The 22,310-nt window shown below is 43.3% G+C and overlaps 1 protein-coding gene across 5 annotated transcripts in view; it reads right to left on the bottom strand.

Annotated features, from left to right (window-relative positions):
* The window catches only part of HMGA1 (high mobility group AT-hook 1), a 38,125-nt gene that overhangs the window by 10,352 nt on the left and 5,463 nt on the right, over positions 1–22,310 (bottom strand). For all 5 annotated transcript variants that reach the window (XM_061632396.1, XM_061632395.1, XM_061632398.1 and 2 more), the window contains exons 2-3: positions 6,215–6,323; positions 3,671–3,754 (exon numbers count right to left, since the gene is read on the bottom strand). In XM_061632396.1, the coding sequence (XP_061488380.1) occupies positions 3,671–3,754; positions 6,215–6,316 (186 nt within the window). In that variant the 5' untranslated portion in view covers positions 6,317–6,323. The remainder of the gene's footprint in view (positions 1–3,670; positions 3,755–6,214; positions 6,324–22,310) is intronic.

Below are 22,310 nucleotides of genomic sequence, written 5' to 3' on the forward strand. Positions count from 1 at the left end.
TACCAATTCCACAGCCCTGGTGTGCATCCATGCGCTGAGAGAGGTGTGTGTGTGTACAAAGAGGCACTGCTAGGACTGGGCTCAGGTCTATAAATCTGCACCACCCAAAGGGCCCTGCGCAGCCCTGCCCCCACCCCACTCAGGCTTGCCTTCTCTGAGAAGCAAGGAGGCAGCGACTGAAGCTTACTCGAAATGTATGAGGTAGCATGTGATTGTTTTGATCTCTTTTACCCTTTAAAGAAAGGGTCTCACTCTGCACATAGCAGCATTAGCCCTACTAGGCCCGTTCCCTCTGCCTACACTTTCCAAAATGGTTTCAGAATGACATGACACAACAGAACATTGCACTACTCCAGAGCCACTCCAGGAAGTGTGTGGCCGACTGCTCCCCTCTTGCCACACTTCCTGGAATGGCTCAGGAGTGGTACCACACATTGCACCTTGCCCCAAGTCGCTCTGATGCCCTTCTAGGAAGTGGAAGTGGAGGGGACAGGCAAAGACTGGGCCGCTCCAAGGACCATGAGAACTTCTAAAAAAACCACCTGACAATGGGACAGCCCCCAGCCACCTTGTACGTTTAAAGTAAGAGTGGAGCAGCTATGTGTGTGTGGAGCACAGTGGGCAGAGTAGTGGGGGAGCAGAAGGCACCTGGTTTGGGCACCCCCTCAAACCCAACAGTGCCTCTGTATACATACCAGCCTTCCTCTACTGGGTGCCCTAAAGATGTTGGGACTTTAACTCACATCATTGGCCATGCTGGCTGGGCCTGACGGGAGTTGTAGTCCAAAACATCTGGAAGGCCACAGATTGGGAAAGGCTGGTGTACCCATGCATTGGACATTTGGTAACCTTCATGGCTGCCAAGAAAAAAAAAGAAAACCAAGATTCTTCAAATGTATTCAAAAAGGAGATGATATAGACATGTAAAATCTCATGAATGCTAAATTACTCTCACAGGGTAAGAGGATGTGACTCATTTGTGCTTCGAACACTTGAGACTGGCGGTTGTGTCTTTTGGCCTTTCCTCTTGCCTTTTGGGGTCAGTGCCACAAGTCCATCCTTTGTCATCCCTCACCATCACAGCCATTTCCAACAGGAGCCATCTGGGCTCCAGCCCCATGACTCAGAAGCATGCAGGATATGAGTCGTGTGTTTTCAAAACAGGTTTGAAACCAAAACATATACATGCCTCATTTTTGGAAATTTGTGCAAATATCTTTCCTTGGTGCTTACACGCAATGCCTTTTTAAGAAAGGGCCAATGAAGAGGATAGAAATTTGGCCCCATCATCTTGGACTGACCTGTCAACAGCTGCTAATCTGCTGGTTCCCAGCTAATAGCAGTGATGGAGAACCTGTGGCTCTCCAAATGTTGTTGGGCTACAACTGCCATGATTCCTGACCTTTTGCCATTCTGACAAAGGCTGATAAGAGTCCAGCAACATCTGGAAGACCATATGTTCCCTATCCCCATTCTACAACATCCCAAATCATTCCTAGCATACAGGCAGCCCAATCCTGTTGTTCCATTTTTAACTAGTTTGGTAAACTGACTGTGCGATTCAAAACAGACAGGTGAGAGTTGAGCATTATAATTCAGCATGCCAAACACCTAAAGTCCCCAGACACCACCAAACAGCAGCTGTGGTATTAGCAAGATCAGTGTGGGTGACCAAGGTATAGACCATATCAGAGACCTCATGGGTGCATCATTTGTGTGACATCTTCCTGTTCTGGTTTAGCAATATTAAGAAACAACCAGCTGTAGGGGAAGCGATCTGGACAGGTGCTAAGGCAAGGCCACCAGGGCATCTTAGTGCCTTACTGCAGAAAATGTTGGTGTCAGTTTGCTCCGACTTTTGCAGCAGCCTCTACAGGTCCAAGATTGCTGAAAGACTGGCCTAAAAGGGGTTAGGAAAGGCTGGCCCCTCCTTGCAGAGCAATACAAGAAGCCTCACAAGGAGCCGCAGGCAGCCACCAGAGCAACAAAACCAGCTGCTTCAGTACTGGATTGCAGGCAGGAGAGTACCATTTATCCAAGACCAAGAAAGACGTACTACAGGAAACTAGTTGCAATATGAGCATGTAATAAATGTCTCCATATCAAGTCATTCCAGAACAGAGATTTCCCAACTTCTACTTAAATATGCCAACCGAGTCAACTGACTATGGAAGAGACTCCTTTACAAGGCCCAGAAGTGAGAGGAGGGAGAACAGCAGCTGCAGAGAACCAGGAGGAAAACAGGCAGAGGCAACCATTTCCAGAACTTACTAGATACTCTCTTTCTTTTGTATTTATTGGTTGAACAGATGGCAAAAGACATGGGTTAAGCTGAAATATCCACTGAAATAACCTCTGCAGTCTGGCTGACAATTCAGGACCAGGCACCTGCTGCTCAAAAGCAGCTGGACGCTTAAAAGGATCCTTCATGATATCTTCTTGGGAGAGAATGAAGAATAAGCTCTTTTGTGAGTTAGTTCACTGTTTTGGATTTCATACATGTACAAACAGCTGTCAAGCCACCAACTGTGGGGTCATTTACTTACTCACTCTATCTTCCCAACCGCTCATCCAGTTTCAACCACATGACACCCAATGGCATCAAGACTTTCTTCACCACCAGCATTGAGAATGGCAAAGCATAAGCAACTGGGGCCAGGGGCAGGAGGGCAGAGGGGAGAAGCCATTCACATCACTCCATTCCCCTATCTTCTTCCTGCACTAGCGAGTGGAGCATATCCCTTTCTGCTCCTTAAAGCCATGTAAACTCCAGCTGCTGGGACAAATGCTCATAACAAGCAAATGTCACCAGCTGTCCAGCTAATTCAGATAGCTTCTGCACAAAATAGCTTAGATTTGGATGCATCCAAATTCCCTGTATTCTTCCTTCGTTCCCCACAAGCTCAACATTCCAAGCCCGTTTTGAAACAAGTTTTCAGGACTGACACAGGGACAAACTAGACATCATCTCAGCAATGAGTGGTCTTCAGTCCCAATGTTTCCAGGTATAAGGAAGCATTTACAAGAAGGGACTCAGTGCTTAATCACACCTGTATCTACCGATTCTTCTCTTTAAATGCCCCTCTGCCCCCAGAAAGAATTAAAAGGGGGGGGTTCACGGGTGCGTGCGAATTGCAGAGGAAAGCCACTGGGTGGCTGGAAGGGAACAAATACCCCATTTCTGATTCTGCCTGCAAATGCTCCCTTATGGTGTTACATGGGAAGACCAGACTTTGAACCCAACTTTTCCCTTCTTGTTTTGCTCTCAAAACCTCCTGGGATTGAATTTCAGTTCAAATGCATAAACAGAACAGGAACAGAAAACATCCCAATAAAAAGACCTGATATATGGCAGGAAACTGTGTCAGTCCATTTGGGGGGGAAATCCAAAACAGGAGTGATGTCATAACTTCATTAGAACTACAGCTCACCACTTTCCTACTATTAGTTGGTCCTAATAAAAGGTATCTCGATAAAAGCAGTGTGGGGAGGATGCCTTTGACTCTTCCTGTGACTGGCTCATTCCTCCATGGGAAAGGGTTTGTTAGTTTTTTGTCCAGGCAGCACTCCAGCTGCAGCCTTCTAATCATCTCCAGTTGGGCAATATAGAAAAAAATACACGTGGCTGGAAAGAAACTCAGATTGGCTGCCCAGCCCCCAAAATACCTACCCTTCCCTTTGAAGTGCTCTTGTTTTTGCTCCCCTTTGGTCTGCCACGTGGTCTCTTGGGTGTTGGTGCCTCACTAGGTTCTTGCTATAGAGAAAGAACATTATAATCAGCAACAGAACAATAAAGATCAGACATGCCTGAACATTCTCCTAGAACAGATTATGGTCCTTCTGTTCCCCTCCCAAAAGCTTCAGTAATAGAAATAAAGAAATCCCACACAACTGCAACCAAGGATTTCTTGTTTTTAACACAAGCATGACATCCACAGGAATGCACTCTCTGTTCTCCAGAAAAAGACACAATCCCCACAATGCCAGGTGAAAAGCAAGGATCTACTTTCAGACTGCACATGGAATGGGTCACAAGATATAGGCGCAGCTTCACACAGTCTTTGACACAGCAGGAAGTGTTACTCAAGACATTTCTTTTGGTAGAACTTCCTTGAATGGGAAGTAGTAGAGGGTGGAAGGAGATGAGCTCTTTTCTATAGAAGTCTGGAGACGTTAAGAGATAGCCCTGTTAAACAAGATCCTTTTCTGTGAGATCAGGAGTGTGCATTAATTACTTTAGAAACTCACTCCAACATGTAAAAGCCCAGCCCAGAGACTTTTCCTGGAGATTTCATAAGTGTTTTGTGAATTTGTGTGTGTGTATGTATGTATGTGTATATATATATATATAAATAAATTTAAAAAGCAGCATATATATAATAAAAAGGATCACACAGTGTTTCTAATTCCCCATCACATTCCGTTTATAGCTGCAGTTAATAGCCAATCAGTAATCTAATACCAGCAGCCCTGTCCCCTCCTTCGCCAGAGTGACTGCCTCATTTTACTAGCTCAGGCAGATGGAAGGAGGCAGCTGCTGCCTCAGACCAGCTAGAAGAAGTGCCTGAGGAGACAGCCAGCATTTGATTTTGCTTCTTATGTGTATGACCCAGAGTAAATCCCATTAACAGAGGTCAGGGCCCAATACTTGGATGGAAGAAACCACCAGAAAATGTCTCTTCTACCAGAACATAATTTAAAAAATCAGAACCCAACGAACACAGCAGAAGCACAGAAGGACCCAGAAGACATCAGTTTAGTGTTAAAGGGTATTGTCACCCAAAGTCAAAGCTATTAGCCATGATGGCTGTGCTCTTCCACCATAATCAGAGGCAGCTTGCTTCTGAAAACCAGTTGTCGGAAGCCACAGGAGGGGAGAGTGATCTTGCACTCAGGTCCTGCTTGTGGGCTTCCAATGGGCATCTGGATGGCCACGGTGAGAACAGGATGCTGGCCTAGATGGGCCAATGGACTGACCCAGAAGGCTCTTCTTATGTTCTTAGGGATGATGAAACTATTGGCTCTCCAGATGTTACACTAAAAACTCCCACTGTCCCTGACCATTGGCAATCTGAACACATTTTCTTATAATATATTGTAAGCCGCCTAGGAGGGTTAAACTGGAAAAGCGGCCTATAAATATGAAAGTGAAAATGTGAAATGGTGGCTGGTGCTGTTGGGAGTTGGAGTCTAGCCTGACCTGAAGGGGCACAGGTTCCCCACCTCTGCCCTAATGGAACCAAGTTCTAGCAGCATTCATACATTCAGCAAATCAACTGAGATTTTCAAATATGCTACAGTGAAAAGGTTTGTGTTATGATCCAGTGATAATTTCCCCTCCTTCCATTGAATGATAAGCCATCCCACCCACAACAAACACAAGACGCTTTACCGGGGGTGTGGGGTGAGCAGGGAGGATCACAGTCATAAGCAGCAAGCCAGTTTAGAATGTAATAACAGCCCTTGTCGCCACTAGAGCATGCATTAGAAAGGTTGTATCAGACAGGTTTCCTAAGCCACTTACAAGCAGCACTAAAACCAGTCAACAATATCCAAAAGGGACTCAATAGGGACAGAGGGCAGTGGGATCAAAGCATGGAATGATGACCTGAAATGATGAAGGTTTGTGGCAGGGTAATTTGTTCAGGAGTCAGAACCTGGTCTTTTTCTAGAATCAGGTAATGCATCCATGAAACTCAACACCTTGAGGGGCTCCACAGCTGAAGCCATCTCTACAAGGAAACTCCACTCTCCCTAGGATCAGAATAGCTACTGTAGAGGGAAAAAACTGCTGGGACATGGGAGGCACAAGGCTAGCAATATCAATTGCAGATAAGCCAACTAGCCTTTTGTGGCTCAGTTATCCTCTGGATACAGAGTGGGGATGATAACTTTGTGATGATTGCATGGCACCAAAGAACCCCCAGAGGACCAGAATATATCTCAATACCAGGGAGTCATGTCCAAAGAAGGGGAAAAAGTCACTACCTTAATTATTGCCAACATCAGGCAGAACTGCCCTTCTCCCCAGAGGACTATGCAGATTTGGCATCCTATTGATCTCCTGTCTCATACTGTATCAACAACTTTGCTTTGCACTGTAGCAGTAATTCCTCCACATTACCCCTTTCCCATTTTCCAACTTTTTCTAGGCACAGTCAATGAGATGATACAGTACCGTTTACAAAACCATGAAGGAACGCTGTCCACAAACCTTAGGCTGCTTTCTGGGCCGCCCTCGTCCTCTCTTCTCAGAGACATCCTTGTCCTGTTTGGCAGCCAGGGGTTGGCTTGATTTTGCACTGGATTCACTCATCTTCCTTCTTTTAAAAGGCAGAAATAAGAATATGTTACAGTACGTCTCTCTTCTCAAGACTCCCATGATGTAGATCAGCTATACTCAGAGGCCAATCCACTCTCCAGATATTGGTCTGGGAACTGAAAGTGGATTATGCCACATAAGGCTACCACAGGATCGTCAAGGTCTATAATACAGTTGGTGTTACCAAGCAGCAAGGACTTCACCATTAGAGCATATGCACTTTGACACAGTTAGGACCTTATATGCAAAATGCAAGAGGATTACAACACTTAAGTGTAGACTGTTTACAAAGTGAAAACAATCCCCCCTTTATGCATAAAACTGCAAGAAGTATTTCATTTATTACATTTATATTCCACCTTTTCTCCTAGAAGGAGTCAAGGGCAGCAAAAAAAAGAAGATATAAAACACTAAAAACGTATTTAAAACAATTCCAACACAGATGCAGACTGGAATAAGGTCTCTACTTAAAACGCTTATTATACCGGTCAAAATTTGGTAGAACCACCAGGGCTAGATAAAATTGGAGAAGGGAGATAGCTCAGTAGTACAGCACATGTTTTGCATGCCAATGATCCCAGGTTCAATTGCCGTATCTCTAGGTAGGGCTGAAACCCTGAAGAGCCACTGCCAGTCAGTGCAGACAATGCTGAGCTAGATGAACCAATAGCCTACGTAGATAAAAGACAGATTCTGATGTTCCAGGATCTGGATCTGATCTGTCGGTCATATGTTTTACACAAAGAAATGGGAGTTCTGGAACAGGCCTGCACCAATCCAGACCTATGGACAGATATGAATCTGCATACTGCTGGGGGAATTCTAGTTGTCTGCAGCCTGCTTACACCGCTTTGAGAGACCACCTGTGGTTCATACAGGCCCTTTTAATAGTGGGGAATGGGAAAATGCTTGTGTCACTTCTCTCCTTTAATTCAAAGACACATGGGAGTGTTGTCCAGTTTTTTAACCTGTTCCAATAAGGTAGCCATACATGACTACCTCCTACTCTACTATTCTATGACAGCCTGCCTGCATCAGAGACTCTCTGAGCCAGTTCACATGTTACATCGTTAGGTTAAAAGCAATCTTGGTGCTCATCTAAAGATGTAGTGCATGAATGAGACAAAACATGTTTGGAGACACCCCATACCACTACATGCAAAGATCCAGGACTGGTTACAGCTCCCTGGGTTTGCTACCAGTGGAAATATCTGGACGGCTGGAAGATTTAATTACTTAGGTGCATCTGTCAAGTTCAGTGGAGGAGGAGATCAGAAGGAAGGGCAGAAAGAGCAGTTCAAGTCTAAGAAAAAAAATAGGGGTAGAGATAGGGAGACCTGTAGTAGTGCAAAAAGAAGAAATGGATTGTGAAAGGAAGGGAGTAAGAGAGGGAAGTTAAAAAGATGTTGGAATAGAAAGGAGAGAGTACACTATAAGGGGCAGAGAAAACATCTAAGAGAAGGCTAAAAAGAAAATACAGGGTTAAAAAACATGGCAAAACCCCCTTCGATTTACATAGATCCTAAGAGTCATTTGTGACATGTGCATTCATCCTTCCATCTTGGTCCCCAAGCAGACATGATATCCTAAGAAAACAGCCACTGACACTGTAGCCATCAAAATGATAATCTGGAGTTTCATGGTCACAACATTAACTTCACAGCCATCAGCAGTCTGCTCCTCCCAGAGCTTGGAAGTAACTCGTTATTTTTAATTTGTTACAATTTTAATTAACGAGTGGGTAATTCCATTACATTTGGCAAGTAACGGAACGAATAGTAATTTCCCTACTTTTCAGCTTCAACTTTAACGTTTCCACGTTAGGTTGGACGTTACTTGGGGGCGGGAACAAGGGGAAGTCAGCTCCTGGCTGTGATTGGTTGACACAAGACATGTGCCTCACACTGATTGGACCTCTGCGCAGACTGTCTCTTCCCTCGTGATCTGTGTTAGGAGGCACGAGGGAAGAGGTTGAATAGGCAGGGGGAGCCTGCTAGCGTCTGACTCTGAGAGGAAAAAATGGACGCCGGAGGAAAAAGCCAGGGCACGGACAACAACGGAGGAGAAGGCTGCAGCAGAATGGCGAAGAGCTGTGGAGGTGAGTGACGATGATTTGTGTGTGTGTGCCCCGGTGTGTGTGTTTTCGTCTGGAGTCTCTGGTTTTTTTGGGGGAGGGCTCCGGTTCTCTGGCTACCACCCCTTACTCTCTGGACTCTCCGCTTCAATTTAAAAAAAAATTAAGTTTCTAGGTGGTCTAATTCCCGAGATATACACCAAAACGTAACCCCCCCTGCACAACTTTTTTTTTAAACAGATTCATGCTCTAGCTACAACTCCCATCAGCCCAATCCAGTGGCCATGCTGGCTGGGGCTGATGGGAGTTGTAGTTTAAAGTAAATTTTCAAAGCTCTGGCTGCAACCCCGCCCTTTCATGATTGTGAGTAAAGTGCACACTTGTGTTTGTGTTGTAAATCTCTCTCCCTCCAACCCTATTTTTAAAGAAATTAGGCAGGGTTTATCACAGTTTTTATTATGTAGGAAACTAATACTCATTTTTTAAAAAAATGAATGAAGTTTATTTATTTATTTTTATTTTTTTATTTATATCCCTCCCTTCCTCCCAGTAGGAGCCCAGGGCAGCAAACAAAAGCACTAAAACACTTTAAAAATAATAAAAACAGACTTTAAAATATATTAAAACAAAACATCTTTAAAAACATTTTTTAAAGCTTTAAAAACATTTTTTTTAAGAAAAAAATTAAAAACATATTAAAAAGCAATTTCAACACAGACGCAGACTGGGATAAGCTCTCAACTTAAAGGACTTGTTAAAATAACAAGTTCCTTATCACTTGAGGCTGCAGTTTTCCCTGGTTGAGTAAGCCCCATTGAATACATTGGGACTTGCTTCTGAGTAAACAAACATAGGATTGCACTATAAATATCTTTACAGGTTATATAAATAAACATATTTGATAGTCATGCTTATATAAATATTTTCATAGAATAGTAGAGTTGGAAGGGGCCTATAAGGCCATCAAGTCCAACCCCCTGCTCAATGCAGGAATCCAAATCAAAGCATTCCCGACAGATGGCTGTCCAGCTGCCTCTTGAATGCCTCCAGTGTCGGAGATCCCACTACCTCTCTAGTAATTAGTTCCATTGTTGTATGGCTCTAACAGTTAGGAAGCTTTTCCTGATGTCCAGTCGAAATCTGGCTTCTTGCAACTTGAGCCCATTATTCTGTGTCCTGCACTCTGGGATCATTGAGAAGAGATCCCGGCCCTCCTCTGTGTGGCAACCTTTCAAGTACTTGAAGAGTGTTATCATATCTCCCCTCAGTCTTCTCTTCTCCAGGTTAAATATGCCCAGTTCCTTCAGTCTCTCCTCATAGGGCGTTGTTTCCAGTCCCCTGATCATCCTTGTTGCCCTCTTTTGAACCTGTTCCAGTTTGTCTGCATCCTTCTTGAAGTGCAGAGACCAGAACTGGACACAGCACTCAAGATGAGGCCTAACCAGTGCTGAATAGAGGGGAACTAATACTTCACATGATTTGGAAACTATACTTCTGTTAATGCAGCCTGATATAGCATTTGCCTTTTTTGCAGCCACATCACACTGTTGGCTCATATTCAGCTTGTGATCAACAACAATTCCAAGATCCTTCTTGCGTGTCGTACTGCTGAGCCAAGTATCCCCCATCTTATAACTGTGCATTTGGTTTCTTTTTCCTAAGTGTAGAACTTTTACTTCCACCCAGTTTTGTCATGCTGTGTCCCTATAAGTATCCAATTGCATACTATGGTTGTACAATACTTCGTTTACATTTTAAGTATGCCTTGGGGTAGTCATGGTTCTCCATTGTTTTCATCCTGAGGGGCAGATAGGCTGAGAAATGGTGAGTAGCCCATGGTCACCCACTACACTTTATAGCTTATTTTCATTTTGAAAAATTAATTAAAACAATTTACATGCAGGCAAAATTTATTAAGCAGATTCACACAATATGTGTAAAGCACATCCAACTCACATTTAAAGCGCATGACTTCCCCTAAAGAATTCTGGGAAGTGTCATTTCCCCCTCACAGTTATAGTTCTCACCACTCTTAACAAACTGCAGTTCCCATGATTCTGTGGTGGGATTCATGTACTTCAAATGGGTGTTGAAGGTGCTTTAAAGGAATGGTGTGGATCTGCTCTAGGTATGATGTTCATTCAAGAGTGATTGAAAAGAACAATTTTAAAAGATACTTCTTACTCTTACTCATTTTTCAGACCTCTTTCTGAAGTAAAGGGTCAAATCTGTAAAAACATTTGGAGCAGCCACATTAAAAGATAAGGGCAGGGTATTCCAGGCAGGGGGTTGCCAACCCTGCTTGGATATGGATGTCTTTGCAGAAGAACCGTAGTCAAGGTTTACCAACAGCACAGTCCAAACTATATCTACTTAGAAGTCAGTCCTGTTGAGTTCTATGGGGCTTAATCCCTGAGTAAGTGTGTTTAGAATTGCAGCCTTCAGGAGCCTCCATCTTTACTCCCCAAAGCTTCCATCTAACATCTCCACAACACTAGGCTCCTTTGTCTCTGCTGTGGCCTTCTGGTGACTGCCCTAGCCTGAAGGCACTTAACCCTTCTTGCTGAAAGCAAGTAGGCTAGATTAAATGTTCCCTACCCAGGCTCATATATATAAAATATAAACGGCATTTTGTCAAAAGTATTTTTGTCTACATTTTATACCTCATCCTTGGTTTTCCAAGCTTGGCATGGAATGCTTCTCATACAGAATTAATTTGAAATGCTGCATATTTATTATCATAATCATCATATTCAAAATAAAAAATATATGTACCGCCTTCAAGTTGATTCCAACTTATGGTGACCCTACGAATAGGGTTTTCATGAGGCTGAGAGGCAGTGACTGGCCCAAGGTCACTCAGTGAGCTTCATGGCTATGTGGGGATTTGAACCCTAGTCTCATTTTGTTCTCACAACAACCCTGTGAGATAGTAGGTTAGACTGGCCCAGGCAGGGTTATTTAGTGAGCAAAAATGATGCAAATAGGATCTCTTTTAATTGTGCTATCGACCTGCTTACTTCCACTCTGACTGGGGGATCTTGCAGCATGGGGAAGAAATGGGGGCACATCACAGCTGAAGTTCACCCATATAGGAGCATTATCTCTTGTTTATTACAGAGATGCCTGTTGCAGGTTTTGCTGCTGAGAGCAGCAGTCAGTTAGTGCGGCCACTTGAGTCACAGCTTGTTGATCCTGAGGAGGCAAAACTAGAAAGTGAGGTTCAGAAAGGAGGCCCTGTGCACGAGGAGGAGGAGGGCATGAAGCAGTGCCAGTTGCCCACAGCCACATCTGCAGAACAGCAAGTACCATGGTTTGGCTTTGAGAAAGCTTGTACATTTGTGAGCCAGAGTGGGAAAAATGTTGTTGTACGATGCAATTACTGCCTTCCAAGGATCAAAAATCTGAGATCAGCTGTTTCCTCCTCATCCAATGTGAAGAAACATTTTGAGGTAAGCCTTTGTCATGCTGGTCCTCAAAGAGTGTCCATTGTCTATTTATGTTTAAATTGTGAAGTTCCTCTTCCATTTTTTCTTGGATTCATGCTTTGTTCTTCTTCCTCAGAGGGCACACCCTGAGAAGCTGAGAGCAATTGAAGAAGCAATAAAGGCAAGGAGACGTGGCCTTCCTGAACCAATGCATGACACCCCTCCTCCCAAAATGCTGAAGCAGCAGCAGACAACCCTTGAGAGGTGGGGATCTGGCAGGGAGCCTGTCACCCAGAGCAATCTCGACAGGAGAATCATTGATTTCATTGTAGAGGAGACATTACCACTTCAGACTGTGGACAAACCATCATTCATTAATCTGGTTCGCATTGGACTCCCCAAAGATCTCACCATCATATGTGCCAAGACTCTGAGAGACAGAATTGAGAAGAGAGCATGCCACATGAGAGAAACTCTTGCAAACCGAATGGGTGCTGTGGCATATATAGCAACCACTGCAGATTGTTCGACCAATGGCAAGAAGAGTTACTTTGGGGTAACAGCCCACTGGATCAACCCAACTACCCTGAAACGTGAGGTCGGGGCCTTGGCTTGTAAGTGTCTGAAGGGGCGCCATACATACGATGTCCTTTCAAAAGCACTGCATGATGTACATGTGCAGTACAGGATCCACAACAAAGTTATGTGCACTACTACAGACAATGGCTCCAACTTTGTGAAAGCATTCAGAGTTTTCATGGCCAAAGAACCAGTGGAAGCTGCAGGCACCAGTGACGATGATGGTGATAACCAAGAGGAGGAGGAGGCTGAGGTGGAGTTTGTGCCTATCTGTGAGATCCTGGACATAGGACCTGAGGCAGAGGAAGAAGCTGCAGACTCAGGAGAGGATTTTGTTTTACCACCACACCAGAGATGTGCTAGCCACACCCTCAACCTTGTGGCAACACAAGACATAGAGGCCATGCTTTCTGACTCCTCCAAAAGTAGTCTTCTTGGTCCTTTCAAGAAACAGTTTCGTTCCTTGATGGGAAAGTGCAGCAAGTTGTGGTCCAAGCAGAACCAGTCAGCCCAGATAGCTGAGTATATCCATGCGCAATGTAGTGTGTATCTGAAGGTACCGAATAAGACCAGGTGGAATTCCACCTTTGATGCATTGAAGCAACTACATGAGTTCCTGTCAACTGTGCCACTAAAAATGCATGCCATAATGGACTGCTGCTCCTTGTCCAGGATCACAGCTGCTGAGATTGAAGTGGTACAGGAATACACAGAGATTATGGAGCCACTAGCCCAGTCCCTAGATATCCTGCAACGGGAGAACGGCATGTTCATGGGGTATTTGCTACCAATGCTCTGCAATCTGGACCGCAAGTTAGAAGGACTGGAAAACAAACCTGAGAGGTACACATACTGTTTTCAGCTGCTGAGAGGTGTGTGCGAAGCCCTAAGAAAGCGGTTTGCAGCTATCTGGGAGGACAAGAGGCTTCTTCTGGCAGCCTGCCTACACCCTCGCTTCAAACTAGATTGGCTGGAATCGTGTCAGGCCACCACCCATACCAACAAGTAAGAACATTAGGGAAGCCCTTTGGGTGGATTACTCCAAGGGAAATGTTGTCTCAAGGGAGGCATCAGAGGGCTTAAGGTGGTAGGCAGGGGCTGGTCCTTTTCTTCCTGGGGCTCCTCATCACAACCTTGGGTTGCTGCAGGTAATCCTTAAGGGTCTGCTGTGCTGCCCCATGAGTGTAGTGACTTGGTCACCTTCCTACCTTCCATGTCATCATCCACAGGCTCAGGCTGGACCCTGAACCAGGGGACATGACAAGCATCAGGAAATGAAGAGCAGATGATGGTTTCCTAACATATATACGTTAACATATCCTCTCTCTTTCTTAGATACACAATGGAAGCCTTGCTGAAAGCCGAAATAAAGATGGGTGTACTTAATGAGGACAGTGATCAGTCTTCAGATAAAGACCAGGAAGGAGATGACTTAGAAGATGACTTCTTTAACTTTCTGCCCCAGGGCAAGAAGTCAGCAGTGGACACTGCTGAGGAGGAACTGGTGAGGTACCTGAGGTCTCCCAGCAGGGAAGTGTCATCACTCCATGGCTTTCCACGTGTGCTGCGGTGTTTTTTGCAGCACAACACAGGCATGCCTTCAAGCGCCGCAGTAGAACGCCTGTTCAGTACTGGTGGCAACGTAATGACTGTAAAAAGACATTCCTTGTCTGACATGCTCTTTGAGCATCTTGTTCTTTTGAGACATAACAGAAACATATTATACAAGCATTTCAAGTGTAAAATTTGATTTCAAGAGTTGGGGTATCTTCATTGCTTGGGGGGATGTGAGATTCTGTTATGCCATTATGTTAATCTTATGGATAATTTTTTTTATTCTACTACCCCCTGTGTGTGTGTGTTTATTTTTAATATTGTTTTAGGCTTCTTAGATGTGCAGCAGCCAAGGCCAGCACCTTGTAGGAGTTTTTTTTTAAAGTAACTGAAATGTAATTGTAGTGATTACTTTTGAGGAAAAGTAAAGTAATCAGTTACTTTCAGAGCAATTGCAATTGTAACGGTAATTACTACTTTTTTGGGCCAAGTAATTGTAACTGTAATTTACATATTGATCCCCTTAGTGCACTAGAACAATGGACAACTTCCCATGAATAATCAATAACATCAGTAAATATGGTGGGAGCAGGGAATTAGGGTGGGGACTCACAATGATTTGTGAAATAATGATCCTTCCCTGTATTTAGCCTCTTACAGCTTTGGATTGACATAGCCGGGATGGTGAAGCGAACCAGTGGCCCTCCAGATGTTGCTGGATTACAACTCTTATTATTCCTAACAACTGGCTATGCTGACTGGAGTGAAACAACATCTGGAAGGCACCAGGTTCCCCACCCCGATGTACAGTAAGAGTCACCAATATTATAATTCACCCTATTGTAATAGCACAGAAATGCCCCTTGATTCAAAGGAAGCACTCTATTTGTAGGTATTTGTCCCAGAAAGGAAGCACCCTAAACTGGAGGTCAATTTTGTATACATGCTTGTGCCCTTTAGATCATATTTATCAACATATCATACTGATTGTTTTGAGGAGTAACTGGTTAGAGAGCTGCATGAGAAGAAACTGATGAGTGCACTACCTTTTTCAGTGTCTACTGCAAGCTCCAATTCCAATAAAGCTTCAAGGCAACACAAAAGATTTTTGTCCTGCATTTTACACAGAAGTACCACACTCAGTAGTCCCTTCACATTTAAGTCTGTTCTGCTCTAATGTGTTTTTGGCATGCAAGTGAAGTTTAGTGACATAACAGTCTGAAACAAAACCTACATATGATGACGTGTGCATAGCAGACTTGCATTGCATCTGATGACGTGGGCTCTTGTTCATGAAAGCCTATGCCACAGTCTTTTAGCACCACAAGACTCTTTGTTGTTTTGTTATATCAGAAATACTTGCCATAGCCATCCTTCCCTGTCCCTTGTAGCTGGTCATACATGGTCACCTACTTGCTGACACTCCATTGTCATATCCAAGGAAGACTTGTTAACTGATGTCCAAACCACTGATGCAGGTGCAAAACAAAAGGCATGAAGCATCCAAGAGCTCTGCTGTAGACCCTGCTGCCAGTCTGAATAGATAATCATGGGCTAGATGGACAAACAGTCTAATATGGTATATTGCAACTTTCTATCTTCCTGTCATATGGCAAGGGAATCTTTGGAGAGCCCATCTCAGTTAAAGTGTCGTTGATCACTGCACTTAAACTTATCTCTGAACCATGACTTGGTAACATTTTTCCTGCTGCTGCTCAAGAAAAAATTCCAAGGAAATCCATGTTTCATATCTTCCCCCTTCTGAGTTGTTGACATTAACATTTAGGGATTCTAAGAGAGATTCTAGCCATCATCATATACTGGGTGATGCCTTACATAGACTTTGTGCATACTTTTTCACAGACTGAAATATACAATTCAGCTAAGAATAAAAATGCCTTTCAGATGTATTCACTACATTTGAGAGGTCCCCTGCTTTAACATGCATGCAGTTTCTTCCCCTTCACATTTTATGCATTATATTCAGAATATGTAATTCACTGAAGTACAACATGCAGAATAGCATGCATATCATAAATGGTTGTTGCATCCGGCTGGGCCAGACCACACAACCAAGCATGAAAATGGTGTACGCTAATACCTCAGTTAAGGAATCCTCCAAAGCTCTTTTTTTTAAAAGGTGAAACTGAATAGCCTGTGTCTTTGCTTTGCTATCAATAAACTGACAAGCCTGAGCCTTTGCTTTAAGGTGAAACTGATAAACCTGTGTGTTTCTTTTATATTAAAGAGATCTCTTGCTTTCTCCCAGAACTGGGGAGAGAAGGATCTGATTCGGAGGAGGAGGAGGGTGCTGGGTAAGCACCCTTTAAAGCTGCCCCCACCATCAATCAGTAGGTGTAGGAACCTATCTCTGTTCTTTCCATGTGACTCCTACCTCTGGTAGTAAAGTTTCTGTTAAAGTACAAGTGTCCAGGAACACATCTGCTTTGTTAACTGAGGTATTACTAGGGTTGCCATATTGCCCGGTTAGCCGGGTTTTACCCAGATTCTTTGCATGCCACCCGGCACCCAGTTAACCCCTTAGGTGGCCCGGATTCTCAGCTTTAATTTTTTTAAAAAATTAAGTTTCTAGGTGGTCCGGTTCCCGAGATATACATAAAAACATCAGCCCCCCTGACTGTTAAATCTTTTTTTAAACTACTGTATAGCACTTCATAGCTTTAGCCCCGCCCATTCAGGATCGCAGCCAATCAGTGAAGTGTTTGGTTGACCTGTGGCAGTGTCTAGAAATTGCAATGCCAGAAAATGGTGGTTTCCCCCCGTTTATCTGAAAATCTCATAAATTGGGTAAGTATATACATTTCAGTTTTTTCCCCGCTTGTGTGCAGGAGTCAGATCCTGGACAGTGTTTTGAAAACCTTCCCAATACTTGCTTTTGTGGGGGTAAAAGCATTGCTAATCCCATATGTCCAGAGTAAATCCCATTGAATTCAATAGGACTTACTTTTGAGTAGACATGGTTATGAATGTGCTGAAAATCAATGGGACTTTGGAGTGAATGTAAAAAAGAATTGTCCTATTTTAAAGTAGGAAGGGCTTACTTAGGTATTACAGTTTTTATTCTGTAGGAAACTAATACTGATTTTTTTTTAAACTAATACTGATTTTTCTGCAATGACCAACTGGTTTGACAATAAGCTATTATATGGGCTGTATGTATTTATACATCTGCTCTCTCTCTCTCTCTCTCTCTCTCTCTCTCTCGTGTGTGTGGGTGTGTGTGTGGGTGTGGGTGGGTGGGTAGTCTTTCCAACAACTCTGTGAGGTAGGGTTAGAAACCAAGGCAGCTCACAACAAGAAATAAAGCAATTTAAAATCCAATAACCATAAAAGCAAGTATAAACAGTTGCAAAACAGCATAAAGTGGCATGATTCAGACTTCTGGGTTGTGTGAATGAAGTTGCTTATCACTTGAGGTTGCATTTCTGTCCCTGTTTGAGTAAGCCCCACTGAATACACTGGGACTTGCTTCTGAATAATAAACCTAGGATTGCACTATAAATATCTTTACAGTTTGTGTAAATAATAAATATATTTGATAGTCATGCTTATATAAATATTTCTTCGTTTATCATATTTTTGGTTTTTGGTTAGGAGATGCTTAGTTTTCTGCCTTACTCATAGGAATCTTGTTGTGGTTGGTATGGTATTGCATTTAAGAAATCATGGTACGAAATGGCCTGAATCAGTATAAGGCAGATGCCTTGGTTCCTAAAAGTGGGAAGAGACTCAAGGGCCACAGTGACTCCAACATTTATTTATGTATTTTTATTTACAACATTTATATACCACTTTATTATAAAAAATCTCAAAGCGGTTTACAGAAAGAATTAAAACAATAAAATTATTGGCAAAAGCGTTAAGGACAGATACTTTAAAACATTCAAAATAATAAAACCAACAATGAGTTAAAAACAGATTTAAAAACACAATAGCTTCTACATGCCTGGAGAGACTTGCCTCAAGAAAACTGATTCTAGCAGGTGCTGAAAAGAGGCATCTGCCTAATGTCAATAGGCAAGGAGTTCCAAAGCGTAGGTGCTGCCACTTTACAGGACTGATTTCTTACAAGAGCAGAACAAGTACTATGTGGCACCCATAACATGGAAGGCACAGCTTGAACTTGGCCTGGTAGCAAATCAGCAACCAATTCAGATTTCAGAGCAGAGGTATTATGTGCTGATAGGATCTCACTCATGTCAGCAATTGTGCTGCAGCATTCTGCATTAACTGCAGTCCCCAGGTCAGGTTGTGCTGCATGGGGATTTCTGTGACCTTGGCTGACTGGCTGCTAGGATTTTTTTAGTTTGGATTTTTGGTTATGAATCCTTACTGGTTGTGGGATGCTGAGTTTTCTGCCTTACTCATAGGAATCTTGTTGTGGTTGGTATGGTATTACATTTAGGAAAGTGTTACTGCCTTTTGTGTTGTTTTTTTCCTATTTGCATTTCACTTATCTTTAACCTCACTCCGTTACAGCCACAGAAGTAACAGCAGCATATGCAAGATAATTAACTCCCATTAGTAATAAGAGCAAGAACTTATAATTATTATTTTAATTAAAACAAGAGGCTTATCAGTACTTTGAAGAGGACCAGATATTTATTTTCTTTCTGAGCCCAGGACTGGGTCTTTCATGATGCCCAGTGGGGGGGGGGAGAACAGGAGAGTAGTCGATAAGACAGACATCCTGGCATTGGTAATCTAATTAGCAAGGTATGTGTGGGGTTGTTGCACACTTCCAGGCCCAGTTTCATTTTGAGTATGGAGGTGGAACCTGTGTAGATGTGTGTCATGGCCCCGTCAGAGGACTCCTCAGATGAGGACGACTCGGGAGTAACAGCAGCAGACCCAGGAGCAGCAGACTCAGAAGGAGACATGGAGGAGCCTCCTGAGAATCCAGCTCCTTCTCCCCCTCAGCTGCAGAGCACCCCAGGGACAGCAGAGGCCCTGCAGCCAGACACAGACAGTGAACAGGATACTCCCCTCTCACCTGCAGAACGTAGACAGCAGAAGGTCAGGCAGAAGAGAGGCAGGCCTGTCTCCTTAAGGCCCAAACGCTAAGGGCTCACACCTGCTGTCAACCCTGCTCTGGATAAGGCACACCTTGGCTGCAGCTTGTTGCTGACTGCAACGTCAGGCGTGGCTTGTGTGTTCCTAGTTTCCTGGCACCCTCTTTCGGACTGACCCCTTGGCACTTGATCCCGGACCTCTACTGACCTCACTTCCGGACTCCTGACTCGGCAAGTACGCTTCAGACAAGCCTGGCCCTTATCAGCTCCCCTCCTCCTAGACCTGGCAGATTTATGACCAGACTGCCGGCTAAGGACTTTGCTTCCCTGCCAACCACCCAGGAATTTCCAGCCCCCCACCGGCACTGCTGACGCAGTGTAGAGCTGACAATGTGGTTGATCAAAGGGAGAAGAAATCTTGAGTTAAGCAAAGCTCTGCTTTTATAAAACCTAAGAAACATACAGATACTTTGAATGTCTGAGTGCCTGCACCAGTGGAATACTGGAGGAACTTGCAAAACTTGCTGCAACAGTATTTAGAACTGAGCATGTGGTGTGAAAGACTCCTTTTCCTAACATTTTGGCTTCTTGTTTTTCTCCACCCACCACATCTCTGAAATATATTGTATATGTAATAGTTAACCGTACTGCTGCCCTGATTTACTTTATGTTTGTTGCTATTTTGTGTTTTTATTGTTTTTATATTGATTGTGTATTTTTATTGTTTTTATTATATTTGTAAGCTGTCCTGAGCTCTGTTTTTAACAGCAGAAAGGCAGGATATAAATCCTCTTAATCAATCAATCAATATTCCATAGCGTTGTAAACTAGAGTCTAGGCATTTAAGGCTGAAAATGTTAAGTTTTTTTAAAAAAAGATTTCTCACATCTTTCCCCAGTTTTTGGTGGTAATTCCTAGGCACAAAAACAAAACAGCTGGACAATCCAAATATTAATATGCAAATAATTTGCATAATATGCAAATATACAAATAATTTGCATAATATGCAAATTAGCCTGCCCAGATTTGTGGAACTGGAATATGGCAACCCTAGGTATTACTGTACTCCCAACTGATACTAAAAGGCTTCTCCTATGAATACTGGCACTTTAGTACACATGAGCAATCTTACTCCAGATTTATCTTTGTGTTAGCAGACTACAATCTGCCTCTTAATGTCACAATGTTAGGACGGACACTCAATTAAAGGAGTTTTAGTTGATTATTTCTATGAGCTTTATCAACATATGAATAAAACAATTCTGAAAGAAAAAGAGCGTACTTTCATTTTTAGATGGTGCCTGGTACAACCTATATGTGCATCATTAAAAAGTACTCCCTATTGGGAAAAGGGAGAACAGCTTCTCTCCCTTTTTTAGCTTACGTACAGCTCTCATGCTGTAGGCTCCAACCAGCTATCTGAATGTTGGTGTCTTGAGAGCACATGAGAGCCATGCACCTTTTGGCTATCTATACGGGTACAATCTACACTGGGATAGCTTAGACATCTCCCTCATTCTGCCTAGCAATAAGAAAGATTTTACCACTTAATTGATGCAGATGTGTGGTAAAATGATTTGATGCTGGGAGACTGAGAACATAAGAAAATAAACCAAACTGCAGTTGTATTCACAATAAATGCAGGTAATATTTCAGAAAGGGCAAGGTTTCCTCTAAGAAAAAAAATCAAAGTTAATTCTACAAAAGTTACTAAAGACAATTGAAGGAAGAGTCAGGCATAAGGGCAGGGCTGCTATTTTGAACTAGCCGAGCCTCCTTTTATCTTGAAGGCCAGAACCCATACATATACTGTGCCACTATCACCATGACAACAGCACCTTGCTCTGGGTGGGGCAGGAGCCGTACAGAGTAGATTGTACCCCTGGAAGGAACAAGGAGAGGAAATTCTCCTGAGATTACTTATATATTTTTTCTGCTGCAGAGCTAACAGCTGGCAGGGGCCGGGAGAGAGAAGATATTTAGAACCATATAGGGGAAAGGGTTAAACCCAACTCCCCCAGTACCACTGCTCTGATCATAGTCTCTGATTTAGGATAAAAATGAAAGCATCAGAAAATCCAGTCACAGGCCTTCTGTGTCACTTGGCCCTTAAGCACTTTTCCCTATCGCCTACTTCCTCATCTTCATAGCAGCTAGGATCAAACAGGGAACAGAAATAGGGCCACAAAAGATCGACTACCTGCAGAGCTGTTGCCATGGTGACCCTTTGGGCCAGGAGGAGTCATTACACAGCAACTCCCACACAACAAATACCATTGCACAAATGTGAAATGCCAATGGATGGATCACCACCCTGCTTTTAGTTCCAGAAGAAAGACATGGTTGGCCTTACATCTAGTATTGGCTGGCCAAACGATCTCATGAGCCCCAGGTGGTTTCTGGGCAACTAGAGAGTAGCACCTGAACAAAGAGATTAAACACAGAACTTCTATGGACCAGAATAGACAGGACAACTTAATTATATTGTCCTCAGCACTTGTTGAGCACAGATGTGCTCATCTAGATGCAGGCATACAGATTCCAAGTAGCAAGGAGAAAATCAAAGAGATGGCAGCAGTTTAGAGTGGCAACCTCTGTCATCCTACTAGAAAAGCCGACAAGGTGCCCTGTCTCTTATGGAGGAAAAAGAAATCAGATGAGATTATGAGACTAATGAGAATTAGGGTTCTTCGTATGGTGTGGTAAAAGATGTATAGGAGGCAAGAGATTTCCAGCAGCTGCAAAAGAGGGCTGGGCCAGGCCAGGCCAGATATACAGCCACAAAGGAACACGCAAACACAGCTATGGCAAACAAAGGCTATGTTGTGTATCACTTCCTATTATTATTTATTAAATTTCTATCCTGTCCTTCCTCCTAGAAGGAGCGACAAACAAAAGACACAACACTAAAAACATCTCAAAAACAAAACATCTTGAACACATCTTAAAAATAAAACATCTTAAAAACATATTTTTTTTAAATAAATCTTTACAAACATCTTAAAAAGCCATTCCAACACAGATGCGGCCTGGGATAAGGTCTCTACTTAAAAGGACTGTTGAAAGAGGGAAGTCTTCAGTAAGCACTGAAAACATAACAGAGATGGCGACTGTCTAATTTTTAAGGGGAGGGAATTCCAAAGGGTTGGTGCAACTACACTAAAGATCCACTTCCTATGTTGTGCAGAGCGGACCTTCTGATAAGATGGTATCTGCAGGAGGCCTTCACCTGCAGAGTGAAGTGATTGACTGGGTATATAACAAACCCAATTAATATAGTATGAGATGCCTTACAACAGAGATACGGAACCTGTGGCCCT

Source organism: Rhineura floridana, chromosome 6, assembly GCF_030035675.1.
Source record: "Rhineura floridana isolate rRhiFlo1 chromosome 6, rRhiFlo1.hap2, whole genome shotgun sequence".
Lineage (NCBI taxonomy): Eukaryota > Metazoa > Chordata > Lepidosauria > Squamata > Rhineuridae > Rhineura > Rhineura floridana.